This window comes from Phasianus colchicus, chromosome 29, assembly GCF_987193195.1.
Source record: "Phasianus colchicus chromosome 29, bPhaCol1.hap1.1, whole genome shotgun sequence".
Classification (NCBI taxonomy): Eukaryota; Metazoa; Chordata; class Aves; order Galliformes; family Phasianidae; genus Phasianus; species Phasianus colchicus.
The window spans coordinates 4,072,866-4,092,805 of record NC_143464.1 but is presented as its reverse complement, the minus strand read 5'-3'; the positions used below and the strand labels follow the sequence as shown (position 1 = coordinate 4,092,805).

The window sequence follows — 19,940 nt, the reverse complement described above, 5'->3', positions numbered from 1 at the left end:
GGAGGAAGGGGGGGAAAGTAGTGGGTTTGGGGGCTGAAACTGGGGGGGGGAGGGGGGTTGAGGAGTGAAGTGGGGTAAAAATGGGGGTTTGTGGGGATAAGTGGGGAAAAATGGGGGCTTGGGGGGGAAGTGAGGGTTTGGGGGGTGATGTAAGGAATATGGGGGGAAAACTGGGGGTTTGGGGGGTGGCGACATGGGAGTTGGGGGGCAAAAAAGGGGAGTTTAGGGGCAAATAGGGGCTTTGGGAAGGGGGTTGGCAGGGAAAGATGGGGGTTTGGGGGAGAAAAATGGGGGTTTGGGGAGGGGGGGGGAGGAGAGGGCTGTTTTGGGGTGAAAGAAGTGGGTTTTGGGGTTTTTCTGCCCGCACAAACCTTGATGATGGCGGTGGTGGCGTCGGTCTTCAGGGTGGGCTGGTGCCTCATCAGCTCGTCCACTGCGCTGCCCAGGTTGGAGGCGGTGTCACCTGGGGGGGGGGGCACACAAGGGGGGTTGGGGGGGACCCCAAAAATCAGGGAGGGACCCCGAGTTTTGTGGGGAATCAGCGGGGGGAGAGGTCTTCCAAGGCTGTGGATTTGGGTTTTTTTTTTTTTGTGATTGGTTGGAATTGTGAGGGAGAGGGACGCCCCCAAAAAGGGTCCGCAAGGGTGGGGGTCCTCCGTAAAGCAGGGGGTAGGGACACCCCCAAAAATGAGCCCCGAAGTCGTGGGGGCACCCCAGAATCCAAAGCATAACTCAATGGGGCACAGGGGCACCCCAAAATCCAACCCTAACTCAATGGGGGACAGGGGCACCCCAAAATCCATCCTGGAACTCAGTGGGGGTCAGGAGCACCCCAAAATCCAACCCTAAATTAATGGGGCACAGGGGCACCCCAAAATCCACCCTGTAACTCAATGGAGGTCAGGGGCACCCCAAAACCCCAACCCTAACATAATGAGAGACAGAGGCACCCCAAAATCCATCCTTTAGCTCAGTGGGGGACAGGGACACCCCAAAATCCCAACCCTAACTTAATGGGGCACAGGGACACCCCAAAATCCACCCTGTAACTCAGTGGGAGACAGGAGCACCCCAAAACCCCAACCCTAACTCAATGGGGGACAGGGACACCCCAAAATCCATGCCATAGCTTGACAGAGGACACGGATACCCTGGATACCTCCTCAGATTTGGGGTCAGGAAGGGACAGTTTGGAGACAGGAGGGGACAGTGCCCCCAAGGTTTGGGGACAGGAAGGGACAGAGACCCCCAGGTTTGGGGACAGAGACCCCCAGATCTACGGACAGTTCCCCACTGGGTTTGGGGACAGGAGGGGGCAGAGACCCCCAGATTTGGGGATAGTCCCCCATTGGGTTTGGGGACAGGAGGGGGCAGAGATCCACCAGGTGTGGGGATGGTGCCCTCTGGGTTTGGAGACAGAGTTTGGGGAAGGTACCCACAGGATTTGGGGACAGCAGGGGGCAGAGACCTTCAGATTTGGGGACAAGAGGGGGCAGAGACCCCCACGTGTGGGGATGGGATGGGACGGGGCCCCCTGAGTTTGGAGACAGTGTTTGAGGAAGGCACCCACAGGATTTGGGGACAGGAGGGGGCAGAGATCCCCAGATTTGGGGACGGGAGGGGGCTGAGACCCTCAGATTTGGGGACGGGAGGGGGCAGAGATCCCCAGATTTGGGGACGGGAGGGGGCAGAGATCCCCAGATTTGGGGACAGGAGGGGGCAGAGACTTTCAGATTTGGGGACGGGAGGGGGCAGAGACCCCCAAGTGTGGGGATGGGATGGGACGGGGCCCCCTGGGTTTGGAGACAGAGTTTGAGGAAGGCACCCACAGGATTTGGGGACAGGAGGGGGCAGAGATCCCCAGATTTGGGGACGGGAGGGGGCAGAGACCCTCAGATTTGGGGACGGGAGGGGGCAGAGATCCCCAGATTTGGGGATGGGAGGGGGCAGAGACCCCCGGGTGCGGGGCTGGGGGGCCCAGGGTGCTCACCCAGGGGGTCGGAGCTGCGGCGGCGGCGCATGGCGGGCAGGTAGTCGGGGGACAGCAGCACCTTGAAGAGGCGCTCGAAGGGCTGGCACTGAACGAAGGACTGCAGGCCGCGGGCGTTGAGGCACAGAGCGCTGAAAACGTTGGGCAGGGAGCCCAGAACCTCCCGGGTGGCTGGGACCTGGGGGGGGGCAGGAGGACAGGGGGTGAGGGGGGGGTTGTGGGGGCTGTAAGGGGGGGAAATGGGGGGAAGAGGGGAGTTTAGGGGGGAAATGGGGGTCTGGGATGGGGAAATGAGGAGGACAAGGAGGAGAGTGGGTGATGGGGGGGTTGTGGGGTCTGTAAGGGGGGGAAATGGGGGGAAGAGGGGAGTTTGGGGGGGAAATGGGGATCTGGGGTGGGGAAATGGGGGGGAAGAGGAAGAAAGGGGGTGATGGAGGGGTTGTGGGGACTGTAAGGGGGGAAAAGGGGGGAAGAGGGGAGTTTCGGGGTGGAAACGGGGGGGAAGAGGGGAGTTTGGGGGCGGAAATGGGGAGGAAGAGGGGAGTTTGGGGGCGGAAATGGGGAGGAAGAGGGGAGTTTGGGGGGGAAATGTGGGTCTGGGGTGGGGAAATGAGGGGGGGAGGAAGAAATGGGGTGGTGGAGGGGGTGGTGGTGACTGTAAGGGGGAAATGGGGGGGAAGAGGGGAATTTGGGGGGGAAATGGGGGGAAAGAAGGGAGTTTGGGGGGGAAATGGGGGTCTGGGTTGGGGAAATGAGGGGGAAGAGGAAGAAAGGGGGTGATGGAGGTTGTGGTGTCTGTAAGAGGGGGAAATAGGGGGAAAAAGGGGAGTTTGGGGGGCAGAATGGGGGTCTGGGGTGGGGAAATGAGGAGGACAAGGAGGAGAGTGGATGATGGGGGGGTTGTGGGGTCTGTAAGGGGGGGAAATGGGGGGAAGAGGGGAGTTTGGGGGGGAAATGGGGATCTGGGGTGGGGAAATGGGGGGGAAGAGGAAGAACGGGGGTGATGGAGGGGTTGTGGGGACTGTAAGGGGGGAAAAGGGGGGAAGAGGGGAGTTTCGGGGTGGAAACGGGGGGGAAGAGGGGAGTTTGGGGGCGGAAATGGGGAGGAAGAGGGGAGTTTGGGGGGGAAATGGGGGTCTGGGGTGGGGAAATGAGGGGGAAGAGGAAGAAAGGGGGTGATGGAGGTTGTGGTGTCTGTAAGAGGGGGAAATAGGGGGAAAAAGGGGAGTTTGGGGGGCAGAATGGGGGTCTGGGGTGGGGAAATGAGGAGGACAAGGAGGAGAGTGGATGATGGGGGGGTTGTGGTGTCTGTAAGGGGGGAAACGGGGGGGAAGAGGGGAGTTTGGGGGGGAAATGGGGATCTGGGGTGGGGAAATGAGGAGGACAAGGAGGAGAGTGGGTGATGGGGGGGTTGTGGGGTCTGTAAGGGGGGGAAATGGGGGGAAGAGGGGAGTTTGGGGGGGAAATGGGGATCTGGGGTGGGGAAATGGGGGGAAGAGGAAGAAAGGGGGTGATGGAGGGGTTGTGGGGACTGTAAGGGGGGAAAAGGGGGGAAGAGGGGAGTTTCGGGGTGGAAAGGGGGGGGAAGAGGGGAGTTTGGGGGCGGAAATGGGGAGGAAGAGGGGAGTTTGGGGGGGAAATGGGGGTCTGGGGTGGGGAAATGAGGGGGAAGAGGAAGAAAGGGGGTGATGGGGGTTGTGGTGTCTGTAAGAGGGGGAAATAGGGGGAAAAAGGGGAGTTTGGGGGGCAGAATGGGGGTCTGGGGTGGGGAAATGAGGAGGACAAGGAGGAGAGTGGATGATGGGGGGGTTGTGGTGTCTGTAAGGGGGGAAACGGGGGGGAAGAGGGGAGTTTGGGGGGGAAATGGGGGTCTGGGGTGGGGAAATGAGGAGGACAAGGAGGAGAGTGGGTGATGGGGGGGTTGTGGGGTCTGTAAGGGGGGGAAATGGGGGGAAGAGGGGAGTTTGGGGGGAAATGAGGGGCTGGGGGGAAATGGGGGTGTTTGGGGGAGAAATGAGGGGTTGGGGAGGGGAAAAGGGGGAGAGTTTAAGGGGGGAAATGAAGATCCAGGGGGGAAAGTAAGAGTTTAGGGGTGGAAATGGGGGTCGGAGGGGGAAGGGGGAATTTGGGGGGTGGAAATGGGGGTCTCAGGAGATGAAAATGAGGGGTTCTGGGGAAACGGGGAGTCTGGGTAGGAAATGGGGGTCCAGGGAATAAAAGTGGGGGTCTGGAAGGGGAATGGGGACTTTGGAGGGGGATGAGGGAAGGACAAGGAGGAGTTTGGGGGTAGAAATGGGGGTTTGGGTGGGAAAAATGGGGGTCTAGGGGGGAAAAATGAGTTGTCTGAAGGGAAAGGGGGAGTTTGGGGGGTGGGAAATAGGGGTCTTGAGGGGTTAAAGAGGAAATGAGGGGCTAGGGGGGCAAAAACGGGAGTTTGGGGGGGAAAACAGGGGTCTGGGGGAGGAGGAGGGGAACAGAAGTGTTAGGGTGGGTTTTGGGGTGGGGGGCTGAGCACTGACGTCCTTGATGAGCAGCGCGTGCAGCATGACGTCCGTCAGTCCGTTGTCCTGCAGGGAGGAGAGCAGCGAGGGCTCCTGGAACACGAACACCGTCACCACCTCCGTCGCTGCAGGGGACAGCAAGGGACAACGGCGTTACGGGGGGACAACGGGGCAGCCCCACAATCCTCGTGGCCCTGAGGCGTCCCCATGTTGACTCCAAGTCCTCATGGCGTCCTCCAGGCTTGGGAGGGTCCCCAAGTCCTCATGGTGTCCCCAAATCTTGGAAGCGTCCCCAAGTCCTCATGGTATCCGCAAGTCTTAAAGGTGTCCCCAAGTGTCCCCAAGTCCTCAAGGCATCCTCCAGGCTTGGGAAAGTCTCCAAGTTGTCCCCAAGTCCCTACGCTGACCCCAAGTCTTGGAAGTGTCCCCAAGTCCTCATGGTGTCCCCAAGATGTCACGGTGTCCCCAAATCTTGAAAGTGTTCCCAGGTGTCCCCAAATCCTCATGCTATTCACAAGTCTTGAAGGTGTCCCCAAGTTCTCATGGCGTTCTCGAGTCTTGGGAGGGTCTCCAAGTTGTCCCCAAGTCCCCACACTGACCCCAAGTCCTCATGGTGTCCTCAAGTCTTGGAAGGGTCCCCAAGTCTTGAAAATGTCCCCAAGTGCCCCCAAGTCTTGGAAGAGTCCCCAAATCCTCGTGGTGTCCCCAAGTTCTCATGGTGTCCTCCAGTCTTGGGAGGGTCTCCAAGTTGTCCCCAAGTCCCCACACTGACCCCAAGTCCTCATGGTGTCCTCAAGCCTTGGAAGTGTCCCCAAATCCTCATGGTGTCCCCAAGTCTTGAAGGTGTCCCCAAGTGTCCTCAAGTCTTGGAAGTGTCCCCAGCTCCTCATAGTGTCCCCAAGCATCCTCAAGTCCTCATGGCATTAAGTCTTGGAAGTGTCCCCAAGCCCCACATTGCCCCCAAGTCCTCACGGCGTCCTCAAATCTTGGAAGGGTCCCCCAAGTCTTGAAGGTGTCCCCATATCTTCCAAGTGTCCCCAAGTCTTCATGGCGCCCTTGGTACCCCCAAGACCCCCAAGTGGTGCCCCAGGTCCTTGTGATGCCCCCAAGACCCCCATGGTGTCTCCAAGACCACCCCACGGTGTCCTCAGATCTCTGTGTTGTCTCCTGATCCTCAAAGTGTCCCCAGGTCCTTGTGATGCCCCCAAGACCCCCCCATGGTGTCCCCAGGCCCTTGTGGTGTGCCCAGGCCCCCCCCATTGGTGCCCCCAATCCCCCCCTGCAGCCCCTCACCCAGAAGGAAGAGCGAGGGCCCGTAGTACTCGGCGTTGCTGATGATGTGTTTGAGGGAGGTGGGCAGCGAGCCGTCCATCACTGCGTGGGGACAAAGGGACGAGTGTCACCGCGCTGCATCCCCTCCTGTCCCCAAACCCCCCCCTTCCTCTGCCCCCCCCCACCCCCAATTCAGACCGACCCCACTCACCGTGCCGGATCCCGTCGGAGAACGCCGGGTCCTGGATGGCTTTTTTGAGGAAATTCAGCATGGATTTGAGCAGAGCGGCGCGCTGCGGGATGCACTGCACTCCTATGGGGGGGAGGGGGGGCACTGGGGGTCGCATCGGTGACGCTGTTGCCCCCCCCAACTCCATTCTCTCCCCCCTCCCCGATTTGCCATCGCCTACCGCTGCGCGGCGACACGGCGGTGCTGCTGGTGCTGGGCTCGGCAGAAGGGCCTGGGCTGCTCTCCATGGCCACGTCGGTCACTGTGGGGACAGCAGAAGGGTGAGGGGGGGGTTGAGGGGGGAAGTTTTGGGGGTGTCCTTGCAGTTTTTGGGTTTTTTTTTTCCTTTCCCTCCCCCCCACAGCTCACCCTCCATGTCGGTCTCCATCTCTTCGCCCTCTGGGAGGGCAGCGGTGGCGGCTGGGCGCTGCACTTTGGGTTTGATGACAAAGGGACATTCGCGGCGACAGAGATCCACCTCGTGCTGGGGGGAGAGGGGGGGAATTTGGGGTGAAAATGACACCAAAGTGACCCCAAATCCCAAAATGGCGGGCTTTAAAATAAGGGTTTTGGGGTAAGAAAGAGAAAACGCCCATAAAAATAAGGGAAATGGTCCTATTAAAGTAATAGAAACAAAAGGCTGTCAGAAAAGGAATCCAGCCCCGAAATGGGGGGGGGCTGCACCCAAAAAGGGGGGGGACAACAGAAAAGAGGAAATCCTTCCTAAAAAGAGAGCAGAGGTGCCCTAAAAAGAGGGGTTTTCCCTCAAAAGGAAAAAAGGCTGAAAAAAAGGAGAGATTCTACAATGAAAGGAGGTGCAAATGGAATGAAAGTCTACCCAAAAAGAGGTGGGGGCAAAAGAAAGAAAAAAAAAGGGGTTCTCCCCTCCCCCCAGAAAAAAGGTGGGATTTCTCCACCCAAAAAGAAGGCCCAGCCCCCCCAAAAGGACCCCATCTCCCCTTAAAAATAGGACCAGCTCCCCAAAAAACGAGGCCCAACACCCCAAAAAGGGACCCTGTCATCCCCAAAAGAAACCCACCCCCCCCCAAACAAAAACCCAAATCCTCCCAAAAAGATCACTCCCCCAAAAGAGGTCCAACACCCAAAAAGGACCCCATCTCCCCAAAAAAGCCCACCCTCCAAAAAAGAGGACTGCCTGTCCCCAAAAAGAGGCCCACCTCCCCCTACAAAGAAGCCCACTCCCCTAAAAAGAGGTCCAACATCCCAAAAAGGACCACATCTCCCCCTACAAAGCAGCCCACCCCCTCAAAAAACCCACCTCCCCCAAAAGGAAGCCCAACACCCCAAAAAAAGACCTGTCACCCCCAAAAAGAGGACTGCCTGCTCCCAAAAAGAGGCTCAACACCCCAAAAGGACCCCATCTTCCCCCAAAAAGAGGCCCATCTCCCCCTACAAAGAAGCCCACTCCCCCCAAAAGGAGGCCCAACACCCCAAAAGAAGAGCTGTCATCCCCCAAAAGAGAACTGCCTGCTCCCAAAAAGAGGCTCAACAACCCCCAAAACAACCCCATCTCCCCCTACAAAGAAGCCCACTCCCCCAAAAAGAGGTCCAACACCCCAAAAAGGACCCCATCTCCCCCTACAGAGAAGCCCACCTCCCCCCAGGACGCCCAACATCCCAAAAGAAGACCTGACAACCCCCAGAAGAGAACTGCCTGCTCCCAAAAAGGGGCTCAACACCACAAAAGGACCCCATCTTCCCCCAAAAAGAGGCCCATCTCCCCCTACAAAGCAGCCCACCCCCTCAAAAAACCCACCTCCCCCAAAAGGAGGCCCAACACCCCAAAAAAAGACCTGTCACTCCCAAAAAGAGAACTGCCTGCTCCCAAAAAGGGGCTCAACACCCCAAAAGGATCCCATCTTCCCCCCAAAAGAGGTCCAGCTCCCCCTACAAAGAAGCCCACTCCCCTAAAAAGAGATCCAACATCCCAAAAAGGACCACATCTCCCCCTACAAAGAAGCCCACCCCCTCAAAAAACCCACCTCCCCCAAAAGGAAGCCCAACACCCCAAAAAAAGACCTGTCACCCCCAAAAAGAGAACTGCCTGCTCCCAAAAAGAGGCTCAACACCCCAAAAGGACCCCATCTTCCCCCCAAAAGAGGTCCAGCTCCCCCTACAAAGCAGCCCACTCCCCCCAAAAGGAGGCCCAACACCCCAAAAGACGACCTATCATCCCCCAAAAGAGAACTGCCTGTTCCTAAAAAGAGGCTCAACACCCCAAAAGGACCCCATCTTCCCCCCAAAAGAGGCCCATCTCCCCCTACAAAGCAGCCCACCCCCTCAAAAAGCCCACCTCCCCCCAGAAGGAGGTCCAACGCCCAAAAAAAGACCTGTCATCCCCCAAAAGAGAACTGCCTGCTCCCAAAAAGGGGCTCAACAACCCCAAAAGGACCCCATCTTCCCCCAAAAAGAGGCCCATCTCCCCCTACAAAGAAGCCCACTCCCCCCAAAAGGAGGCCCAACACCCCAAAAGACGACCTGTCATCCCCCAAAAGAGAACTGCCTGTTCCTAAAAAGAGGCTCAACACCCCAAAAGGACCCCATCTTCCCCCAAAAAGATGCCCATCTCCCCCTACAAAGAAGCCCACTCCCCCAAAAAGAGGTCCAACATCCCAAAAAGGACCACATCTCCCCCTACAAAGCAGCCCACCCCCTCAAAAAACCCACCTCCCCCAAAAGGAAGCCCAACACCCCAAAAAAAGACCTGTCACCCCCAAAAAGAGGACTGCCTGCTCCCAAAAAGAGGCTCAACACCCCAAAAGGACCCCATCTTCCCCCCAAAAAGAAGCCCATCTCCCCCTACAAAGCAGCCCACCCCCTCAAAAAGCCCACCCCCCCGGAAGGCCGTACCTCGAGGCGGTAGATGAAGATGGAGAGCCCGCTGTGCGACTGGAAGGCTGCCATGTCCAGGTTGGTGATCAGGTCCACCACGCGCACCGCCCGCGTCACGAAGGTGATCTGGTCCTGTTCATCACCCAGGAACTTGATCACCTATTAAAGGAGGGGGGAGGAACAATGATATCAGTGATGTGGACACGCCGCTGTCCCCCAGGGGTTGTTATCAGTATCTTTGTTGATGAGAGGCACTGAGTGCAGCCTCGAGAAGTTTGCAGATGACACCGAGTCGGCTGGAAGGGTCACAGCACCATCACAGAACGGTTGGGTTGGAAGGGAACTCAAGGATGATGAATTCCAACCCTTCCTGCAGGCACAGCCACCAACCTCCATATTTAACACCAGCCCAGGCTGCCCAGGGCCCCATCCAACCTGGCCTTCAACACCCCCAGGGATGGACGGGGCACCCACAGCCCCTCTGTGCAGCTGTCGCAGCACCTCACTGCCCTCAGAGCAAAGAGTTTCCCCTGATATCCAACCTCAATCTGCCCTTCTTCAACTTAAAGCCATTTTCCCTCATCCTGCTATTATCTACCCTTTCAAAGTGCCGATTCCCCTCCTGTCTGTAGGCTCCCTTTAGGTGCTGGAAGGCAGCAATCATTCACCCTGCAGCCTTCTTTCCTCCAGGCTGAACAAGGGGAGGTGCTGCAGCCCCCTGATCATCTTCGTGGCTCTCCTCTGCACCCTCTCCAGCAGCTCTCTGCCTTTCTTACATTAGGGACTCCAGCCCTGGACACAGTGCTGCAGATGTGGCCTCACAAGAGCAGAGCAGAGAGGGACGATCACCTCCCTGTCCCTGCTGGCCACCCCTCTTCTGATGGAGCCCAGGATACAGGTTGCTTTCTGAGCTGTAATCACACCCTGCTGGCTCGTCTGCCCGGGGGTAGCGAGGCCCTACAGAGGGATGTGGACAGGCTGGGCTGAGGTTCAACGAGACCAAATTTTGGGTCCTGCACTTTGGCCACAAAAACCTACAGGCAACGCTACAGGCTGGGGGCAGAGCTGCTGGATGACCGTGCAGAGGAAATGGAGCTGGGGGTGTTGGTTGATGCTGGGCTGAACGTGAGCCAGCAGTGTGCCCAGCTAGCCAAGAAGGCCAATGGCATCGTGGCTTGGATCAGAAATAGTGTGGCCAGCAGGAACAGGGAAGTGATCGTCCCTCTGTACTCAGAATCACAGCTGCAGTGCTGCGTCCAGTTTTGGGCCCCTCGCTGCAAGAAAGACACTGAGGCCCTGAAATGTGTTCAAAGAAGGGCAACAAAAGGGCCTGGAGCACAATGGGGAGCAGCTGAAGGAGCTGGGATTGTTCAGTCCGGAGAAGTGGGGGCTCAGGGGAGACCTCACTGCTCTCTGCAACTGCCTGAAGGGAGCCTGATGTGAGCTGGGGGTTGGCTTCTCTCGTGTAACAGTGATAGGACTGGAGGGTGCAGCTTCAAGCTGTGCCAAGGGAGATTCAGGCTGGATGTTAGGAAGTTACACTGCTCTGGAAGAGAGCTCAGGCAGTGGAAGGGCTGCCCAGGGAGGTGCTGCAGTCAGCGACCCTGCAGGTATCCAAGGAACGTTGCGTTGAGGGACGTGGTTTAGGAGAGCTACTGGTGATGGTGGGCACTGCGTGATTTTGTAGGTGTTTTCCAACTTTGGTGATTGATTCTGTGATCCCAGGGGGAAAAACGGGGAAAAAAACCATCAAATTTCAGGGCTCTCTACCTTGAGCAAGGCCTCCATCATGCCACAAGACACCAAGGCTTCGCCGCCCGCGTCGTAGCTGGCCAGGTGGTAGAGGAAGGAGAAGAGAGCCGTGGCAAACTGGTGGGGGTAGGGCTCCATAGAAGGGTCTGGGAGAGGGGGACAGGGGGGGTTAGGAAGGGTCGGGACCCCTCCCGGTGCCCCCCAAACCCCGGTGAGGTCGCACCGATCATGGCCTGGATGCAGTTGCGGACGAGGACGGGCAGGAAGCCGTGGTAGGACGCGGTGCCGGTGCAGTCGATGATGCTGCTGAGCTTTGGGGTCCTCTCCAGGTGGACGATGGAGGTGAGGGTGCGTAGCGAGGCCGCTTTGATGTCCTGGGGGGGGGTTTAAGGGGTCAGGGGGTGCGGGGAGGGGGTTGGGGGGTGGCAGTGGGGGGGATGCTGACCATCAGCTGCTTGTCGGTGATCTGCAGCACGTCCACCAGCTCCTCGATCAGCCCGTTGTACAGGATGCTGTTGGCCGACTCCTGCAGCGCATTGGAGTACACTGGGGGGGGGGAGAGCATCGTCAGACCCCAAAAAAGGGGGGCTGCCCCAAAAGAACCACACGTTTCCCCTGGTTTTCCCCCAAATCTCCCCCCGTCTTCTACCAAAATAATCCCAAAGCCCTCCCGTTTTGCCCCAAATCGCTCCCGTCTTCCACCAAATCCCTCCTGTTTTCCCCAAAAACGACCCCCCAAAATACAGCATCTTCCACCAAAACAACCCCAAATCCTTCCCATTTTCCCCCAAATCCCCTCCATTTTCCCCCAAATCCCGTTTTCCCCCAAATCTCCCCTACTTTCCCCCCAAATAACCCCCAAATTCCCCTGTCTTTCCCCCAAAATCCCAAATCTCTCCCATCTTCCACCAAACCCCCAAATCCTTCCCATTTTCCCCAAATCTCCCCTACCTTCCCCCAAAACAACCCCCAAATCCCTCTGTCCTCCCCCCAAACCCCAAATCTCCCCCATCTGCCCCTCAAATTACCCCAATTCTCCTTCACTTCCCCCCAAAATGACCCCAAATCTCCCCCAAAACCCCCCTATCCTTCCCCAGAACCACCGCAAATCTCCCCTCTCCCTCCAAGTCCCTTCTTTCCCCCCCAAAAACCCCAAATCCCCCCTTTCCTCCCAAAAAAACCCCAAATACCCCCCCAAGACCCCCAAATCCCCCCTTTTCCCACCCCCCACAAACTCTCTCTTCCTCCCCCAAATCCCCTTCCCCCCCCCAAAAAAACCCAAATCCTCCCTTTTCCCTTCCCCAAATCCCCCCTTTCCCCCCCAGATCCCTAATATCCCTCTTCCCCCCCCAAAAAAATCCCCTTCCCCCCCCAAAACCCTCTTCCCCCCCCCCAAAGCCCCCAAATCCTTTTCCCCCCCCAAAAACCCCCAAATCCCTCTTTCCCCCCCAAAAAAAACCCCAATCCCCCTTTTTTCCCCCACCAAATCCCTCTTTTCCTCCCCCCAAATCCCTCCCCACCCCCAAAAAAACCCCAATCCCCCTTTTTCCCCCATCCAAACCCTCTTTTCCTCTCCCCAACCCCCCCCCCCCCCCAAAAAAAAACCCCAAATCCCCGTTTCCCCCCCCCCAAACCCCCCCTACCAAGGATGGAGATGGCGTGCAGCCGTGCCTGCACCGCCTGCAGCCTCTTCTTGTGGTTGGAGAAGCCGTGAGCCAGGCGGATGTGGGTGAACAGAAGCATCTGGGGGGGGGGGTGGGGGGAAATGGGGGGGTCACAGGGGGTCCCTAATTTTGGGGACCCCCCCTTTAGGGTCTGTATGGGTGTGTGTCCCCCCCTCTGAGCTTGCCTGCTTGTCCTTGGGGATGCTGTACATCTTGGTGAGGGATTCCATGATTTCGGAGGGGCTCTCTGAAATCTGGGGGGGGGGAGGGTATGAAATCAAGGTAAAAAATTATACGTATGTAAAGAAAAATTGGGGGGGGGGGGGGGCAGAAAATGGGGTGGGGGCAGAAAGCAAAAGGGGGGGTAAAAGCAGTGGGAAAAAGCAGAAAAGAGAAAACAGGAAAAAAAAAAGAATAGAGAGCAAAACAGAAAAGGCGGGGTTAAAAAAATGTATGGGTTTAAGGGGGAGGGGGGGCAAAGAAGAAGCACCCAGAGACCCCCCCCCCCAATTGACTCCCCCCCCCCCCAGCTCACCTTGTCCAGCTGCTCGATGTGGATGTAGTGCAGGGTGGTGCTGGTGGCCTGGGGGAAGACGGGGAGGAAAAAAGGGGTGGGGGGGGGTTAAGAGGTTTTTTTTTGGGGGGGGGTCGTGGTTTTTGGGGCTGGGGGGGCTGCTCACCCGTTTGTCCACCTTCACCTCAGCGCCCGGCTCAGCGTAGAACTCGAAATGCAGCGTGGTGGCACTGGGGGGGTATTTCTGGGGGGGGGAAGGGGGCAGGGGGGCACATAAAGGAGTGAGTGGGGCTGGGGGGAGTTCTCAAGAGGGAGGGGGTGGCACTGGGGGACCCCACAACAGGAGGGAGGGGGGGGGGGGTGTCCTAAGGGACAGCAGTGAGGACAAAATAGGGATGGGGGGACAAGAGGGGACTGGGGGTGTTGGGTGGCATCTGGGGACAGCGGGGGGGGATATGGGGACATGGGGTGGTAGGTAAGGACACCAGGATGGGATGTGGGGACATGGGGTGGCACAAGGGGACCCCAGAACAGGATGGGGGAGATGTGGAGGGAACATGGGGACCCAGGGATGGGGATGGGGACATGGGGTGGCATTTGAGGACCCTGGGATGGGATGTGGGGACATGGGGTGGCACTTGGGGACCCCAGGATGGGGATGGGGACATGGGGTGGCACCTGAGGACCCCAGGATGGGGATGGGGACATGGAGGTGGCACGTAGGGACTCCAAGATGGGGTTGGGGATGTGGGGAGGCACTTGGGGACCCTAGGACGGGGTTGGGGACATGGAGTGGCACTTGGGAACCTCACTAGGGACATGGGGGTGGCACCTGGGGACTCCAGGATGGGATGTGGGGACATAGGGTGGCACTTGGGGACCCCAGAATTGGGTTGGGGATGTGGGGAGGCACTTGGGGACCCCAGGATGGGATGTGGGGACACAAGGTGGCACCTGGGGACCCCAGGATAGGTTGGGGATGTGGGGAGGCACTTGGGGACCCTAGGATGGGGTTGGGGACATGGAGTGGCACTTGGGAACCTCACTAGGGACATGAGAGTAGCACCTGGGGACCCCAGGATGGGATGTGGGGACACAAGGTGGCACCTGGGGACCCCAGGATGGGTTGGGGATGTGGGGAGGCACTTGGGGACCCCAGGACGGGGTTGGGGACATGGAGTGGCACTTGGGAACCTCACTAGGGACATGAGAGTAGCACCTGGGGACCCCAGGATGGGATGTGGGGACACAAGGTGGCACCTGGGGACCTCACTGGGGACACGGGGGTAGGACCTGTGGAAGCCAGGATGGGATATGCAGACATGGGGTGGCACCTGGGGATCCCAGCACGGGATGTGGGGACACGGGGTGGCACTTGGGGATCCCAGGATGGGGTGCGGGGACACGGGGTGGCACTTGGGGATCCCAGGATGGGATGTGGGGACACGGGGTGGCACTTGGGGATCCCAGGATGGGGTGCGGGGACACGGGGTGGCACTTGGGGATCCCAGGATGGGATGCGGGGACACGGGGTGGCACTTGGGGACCCCAGGATGGGGTTGGGGACACAGGGTGGCACTTGGGGACCCCCGGCTGCCATTTGGGGCTCACCATCATGTGCAGATCTCGGCAGCACTCGGCCAACCCGAAGCCGTTCTCCTTGCCGCCCCAGCTCTGCACGGGGAGGGGACACCAACCAGGGGACGGCGTTGGGGACGAGGCGACGCCACCACACGTCCCTCCAACCCCTCAGGGTGCCCCCACGCCCCCCCCCAGCCCACCCAGGGGTGCCAAACCTCAGCCAGGTGCTGCAGACGGGACAGCAGCGGGGTGCGCTTGTCGGAGCCGAGGCGCGTGATGTAGTTGGAGCGTTTGCTGAAAACGTAGAGCAGGTTGAGCACGGCCAGCACCACCTGCATGTCCGAGGAGGCCAGCAGCGTCGTCAGGTGCTGAGGAACATCAAAACAGCCCCAAAACATCATTAGGATGGCTGCGGGGTCACGAGAAGGCAAACCGGTGCTGCAGACCCGAACCACCTCAAATCCGCGCTGCTTGATCCCAAATTTGTCCCGTCTGCCTCCAGAGAAACCTCCGATCCTCCCTGCTTTCCTCCAAACCTCACCTACCTGCCCCCAAATCTCCCCTGCCTGCCCCCAAATCACCCCAAATCTCCCCTGCCTGCCCCCAAACCACCCCAAATCTCCCCTGCCTGCCCCCAAACCACCCCAAACCTCACCTACCTGCCCCCAAACCTCCCCTACCTGCCCCCAAACCACCCCAAACCTCCTCTGCCTGCTCCCAAACCACCCCAAATCTCCTCAATCCGTCCCTCTAACCTCACCTACCTGCCCCCAAACCACCCCAAATCTCCTCAATCTGCTCTTCAAACCTCCCCTATCTGCCCCCAAACCACCCCAAACCTCCCTCATCTCCCCCTCAAAACCCCAAACTTCCCCACTGTCCCCCACTTTCCCCCAGCCCTCCAATCTCCCCTCCAAAATCCTTCCATGTCCCCCAAAACTCCACTCTTTCCCCTAAACTTTTCTTCCCCCTCCAACCTCTCATCTTTCCCCCAAATCCCCATTACTTTCTTCCCAAATCCCCTTCTCCCCCACAACCCCCCCATATCCCAATTCTCCCCCACCTCGCCTCCAACTCCCTCAATCTCCCCCCAACTGCCCACAAATCCCCCCCTCCTTTCCCCCAAATCCCTCCAAACTCTTCAATCTTCCCCCAAACCCTCCAAATCCTCCCCCACCTCCCCCAATCTCCCCACCAACTGCCCCACCTCCCCCAACCCCCCCTCCTTTCCCCTAAACCCCCCACCTGCCCTCTGTCTCCCCCCAATTACCCCTGAATTCCCCCTTTCTTTCCCCTAAACCCTCTGTCTCCCCCCAAATCCTCCCTTCCTTTCTCCCCAAGCCCCCCCTCTCCCCCCCAACTCCCATCCTCATCTCCAACCCCCTCGTCTCCCCTCCAAACCCTCAATCTCCCCCCAGCTGCCCCCAACCCCCCTCTCCCTTCCCTCCAAACCCCCCATCTCCTCCTATCACCCCCCCAAACTCCTCTCCTTTCCCTCAACACCCCCCCACCTCCCCCCCAAATCCTCCCCATCTCCCCCAAACTCCCTTTCCTTTCCCCCAACACCCCCCCATCTCCTCCCAGCTACCCCCAAACCCCCTTTCCTTTCCCTCAAACCCCCCATCTCCTCCTATCACCCCCCCAAACTCCTCTCCTTTCCCCCAACACCCCCCATCTCCCCCCAGCTGCCCCCCAACAACCCCCCGAAACCCTTCCCCATCTCTCCACACTCCCCTCCCTTCCCCCAACACCCCCCATATCCTCCCATCTCCCCCAAACCCCTTCCAAGCCTCCCCATCTCCCCCAAACCCTTCACCTTTCCCTCAACACCCATCTCTCCCCAGCTGCCCCACAAACCCTCCCCATCTCCCCCAAACCCCCATCTCCCCCTATCACCCCCCAAACCCCTCTCCTTTCCCCACACCCCCCATCTCCCCCCACCTGCCCCCCAAACCCTCCCATCTCCCCCAAACCCCCTCTCCTTTCCCCCAACACCCCCCCATCTCCTCCCAGCTGCCCCCAAACCCCTCCCAACCCTCCCCACCTCCCTCCAAACCCCCCTCCTTTCCCCTATCACTCCTCCACCCCCCCCCAACTCTCCCTCCATCTCCCCCATTTCCCTCCGCAGCCTTCCAACCCCAAACCCCCCCAGACCGCCCCCTCCCCACCTCGATGGAGCTGTAGAGGTGCCGTGAGAAGCTGTACTCGATGAGCAGGGCCGTGAAGTTGAGCACGGCCAGCAGCAGCGCCTTCAGCTGCTCCCTCTCGGGGCGGTCGCAGGCCAGCAGCCACGACATGTTCTCCACCGTCCGCCCCGCGTCCGCCAGGATGCCGTCGAAGCGGTCCAGGAGATCCACCCAGTGGTACAGCTCGCACTGAAAGCATGGGGGGGCACCCCAAAAATTAACAGGGTACCCCCTTACCCCTCCGACGCAACCCCAGAAACCTTCACCCCATCCATCTTCCCCATCCCAGCAACCCCTCCACCACAGCATCCCCCAACCCCATCGACACCCCCAACCCCATCGACTCCCCCCATCCCAGCATCCCCCAACCCCATCGACCCCCCCAACCCCATCGACTCCCCCCATCCCAGCATCCCCCAACCCCATCGACCCCCCGAACCCCATCGACTCCCCCCATCCCAGCATCCCCCAGCCCCATTGACTCCCCCCATCCCATCGACTCCCCCCATCCCATCGAACCCCCATCTCACCATTCCCCCCCATCCCAGCAACCTCCACCCCATTGATGCCCCCAACCCCATCAACTCCCCCCATCCCAGCATCCCCCAACCCCATCGACCCCCCCAACCCCATCGACTCCCCCCATCCCATCGAACCCCCATCTCACCATTCCCCCCCATCCCAGCAACCTCCACCCCATCGACGCCCCCAACCCCATCGACTCCCCCCATCCCATTGACCCCCAACCCCACTGACCCCCATTCCACCCCTCCCCCCATCCCATCGACCCCCAACCCCATCGACGACCCCCATCCCATCGACCCCCAACCCCACTGACCTCCATTCCACCACTCCCCCCCATCCCATCAACCCCTCATCTCCATTGACCACCATTTCAACATTCACCCCCATCCCAGCATCCCCCAACCCCGTCGACCCCCCATCCCATCGACCCCTACCCCTCAGCAACCCCCCCAGCATCCCCCAACCCAATTGACCACTACACCCCAACGACCCCCATTCCCCCCCATCCCAGCATTCCCCATCCCTATTGAACCCCCCCCATCCCATCGACCCCCCCAACCCCAGCATCTCCCACCCCCACTGAACCCCCCCCATCCCATCATTTCTCTCCCACCCCCAGCACATCCCATCCCCACTGCCCCCCCCACACCATTGAGCCCCCATCCCAACATCCCCCATCCCCACTGACCCCCCCCTATAGGGATGGGGAGGGAACAAGGGGGATCCTATGGGAACAGGAAGGACATTTTAAGGAGACAAAGGGGGACCTATGGGGACAGGAGGCTCTATAGGGCAAGGGGGGGGGTCCCTATCGGGCAAGGGGGGGGAGGGGGTGGTTTAAGGAGACAAGGAAGTCCCCATGTGGACAGGAAGCCTCTATAGGACAAGGGAGAACATATGGGGACAAAGAGAGAACTTTATGGGGACAATGGGGGGGGGAGGGTGGTTTAAGGAGACAAGGGGGGACCTATGGGGACAGGGGTCTCGATGGGACAAGGGGAGGCGAGGACAACGGGGGGAGGGGAGCAATTTAAGGAGACAATGAGAGATCTATGGGGAAAGGGGGGGAGCCTATGGGGACAGAGGGGGGGGCCGTATGGGGATGGGGGGCTCTAGGGGACAACGGGGGGGGGGGGACCCTATGGGGGCAAGGGGGGATGGATTGAGAAGACAAGAAATGAACCTATAGGTACAGAGAAGATCAGAAGGATGGATGGTTTAAGGAGACAAGGGGGGGTCTATGGGAACACAGGGGATGGGGGGGGACCCTATGGGGCCAAGGGGGGCTCTGTGATGAATGCCTTTTTGGTGGGAGGGGGGCACACCTTGCCGATGTTCCATGTCTTGATGTGCTGCAGCTCGGCCAGCAGCTGCTCATCGCCGCACGCCTTCAGCTTCTCAATGAGGGCCCGGCAGTCGGCGGGCTGCCAAAAAATTAAGGGGGGGGGGGGTGTTAAAATACACCCCCACAACATCAGCACCAACCCCCCCCCCCCCCCCCCCAAAAAAAAAAAAAACCCACTCACCGCCTCGGTTGGGGTTTTCTTCAGCTTCGTCCGATCCACTTTCATTTTGGGGGACCCGTCCGTTCGTTCACCCTTTAAGGAACAGAAGGAGGCTGGCCGTTGTGGTGGGGGGGGGGGCAGACGTTTAGGCCCCCCCTCGCTGTGTCAGGATGCTGGGGGGGGTCGTGCTGTGTTCCCCCCCCCCGAGGACTCGCAGTCCCGACATGCGCTGCGCCGGCGGCAGCCGATGACGTCGCGCCGTGCGGTGGAACAATGAATGTGCAAAACCCCGCGGCGCCGCACGGGGGGGGGGGGGGGGGCTCACATTGCTCCCCCCCCTCCCCATTTTATTCCCCCCCCCCCCCCTTAAATCCACAGCATAAGGATTCCTCCCACCCCCCCCCCCTTCCAGCCCTGCCCCCCTCCCGCTTCGTTTCCTGGTAGTAATTAGCGGCAGGACGCCAACCAGCCGGGTGCTGACCTCATTAATTAACCCCGCGGCGCTCGCTGCTGCGTGCCCCCCCCCCCCACATTAATTTTAGGGTGTTCCCCCCCCCCCCCCACATCGGTTAATTTTAGGGTGTCCACCCCCCCCCCCCGGAACAACAGGCAGAGCTGGTTGGGTGACAGCGTCACCGTGCTGCATAGGGCAGCCAAAATACAGCGAGGGGGGGGGGGGGAAAACAAATTTTGGGACCCCCAACCCCCCCCCACAGAAAAAACAAAATGGGAAGGCCCCCCCCCCCCCCCCTCCAAATTTTGTAGTAACCCCAGTTAGCAAAATGAGGAGGGGGGGTCCTCCATCCCTCAGTTAGCAGAATGGGGGTAGGGAAATGGGGGGGGGGTCCCTTGTCCTGCAATTAGCAGAATGGGGGGGGGTATAATGGGGGAGTTTGTTTTCCTCCAATTAACAGAATGGGGGGGCAGGGGGGGGGGGGCATTTATTGTCCCCCCCAACTAAAAGAATTGGGGGGGAAGGATTTGGGGAGAAGGGACACATCGGGTTCCTCCATTTAGCAAAATGGGGGGGGGGGGTTTGGAGCGTGGGGGGGGGGGTTCCTTGCCCCTCAATTAGCAGAATGGAGGGGATCTACTGTCCCCCAATTAGCAGAATGGAGGGGGAGAAAGAGAGTCCTCTGTCCCCTAATTAGCAGAATAGGGGGGGGGCCTTGCCCCAAGTTAGCAGAAGGGGGAGGGGGGGGGGGTTACATCCCCCAATTAGCAAAATGGGGGGGGGGGGGGGGGGGCTATCCCTTTTCCCCCAGTTTACAAAACGGGGGGGGGGGGGAGGAGCAGGGAGATGTCTTCTAATTAGCAAAATTGATTGGGGGGGGGGGGAAGTATTCCTCTGTTCCCTAATTATCAGAA

At 59.6% G+C, this 19,940-nt stretch overlaps 1 protein-coding gene across 1 annotated transcript in view; it reads right to left on the bottom strand.

Moving 5' to 3' along the window:
• Window positions 1-19,940, bottom strand: part of HUWE1 (HECT, UBA and WWE domain containing E3 ubiquitin protein ligase 1) — a 99,452-nt gene that overhangs the window by 76,657 nt on the left and 2,855 nt on the right. The window contains exons 3-22 of the mRNA XM_090126479.1: window positions 18,594-18,665; window positions 18,393-18,491; window positions 16,525-16,731; window positions 14,572-14,724; window positions 14,387-14,449; window positions 12,942-13,019; window positions 12,797-12,844; window positions 12,447-12,515; window positions 12,241-12,340; window positions 11,043-11,143; window positions 10,821-10,971; window positions 10,616-10,743; window positions 8,864-9,004; window positions 6,362-6,476; window positions 6,174-6,254; window positions 5,975-6,076; window positions 5,785-5,865; window positions 4,510-4,616; window positions 1,991-2,168; window positions 372-463 (exon numbers count right to left, since the gene is read on the bottom strand). Of these exons, the coding sequence (XP_089982605.1) occupies window positions 372-463; window positions 1,991-2,168; window positions 4,510-4,616; window positions 5,785-5,865; window positions 5,975-6,076; window positions 6,174-6,254; window positions 6,362-6,476; window positions 8,864-9,004; window positions 10,616-10,743; window positions 10,821-10,971; window positions 11,043-11,143; window positions 12,241-12,340; window positions 12,447-12,515; window positions 12,797-12,844; window positions 12,942-13,019; window positions 14,387-14,449; window positions 14,572-14,724; window positions 16,525-16,731; window positions 18,393-18,491; window positions 18,594-18,638 (2,139 nt within the window). The 5' untranslated portion in view covers window positions 18,639-18,665. The remainder of the gene's footprint in view (window positions 1-371; window positions 464-1,990; window positions 2,169-4,509; window positions 4,617-5,784; window positions 5,866-5,974; window positions 6,077-6,173; window positions 6,255-6,361; window positions 6,477-8,863; window positions 9,005-10,615; window positions 10,744-10,820; window positions 10,972-11,042; window positions 11,144-12,240; window positions 12,341-12,446; window positions 12,516-12,796; window positions 12,845-12,941; window positions 13,020-14,386; window positions 14,450-14,571; window positions 14,725-16,524; window positions 16,732-18,392; window positions 18,492-18,593; window positions 18,666-19,940) is intronic.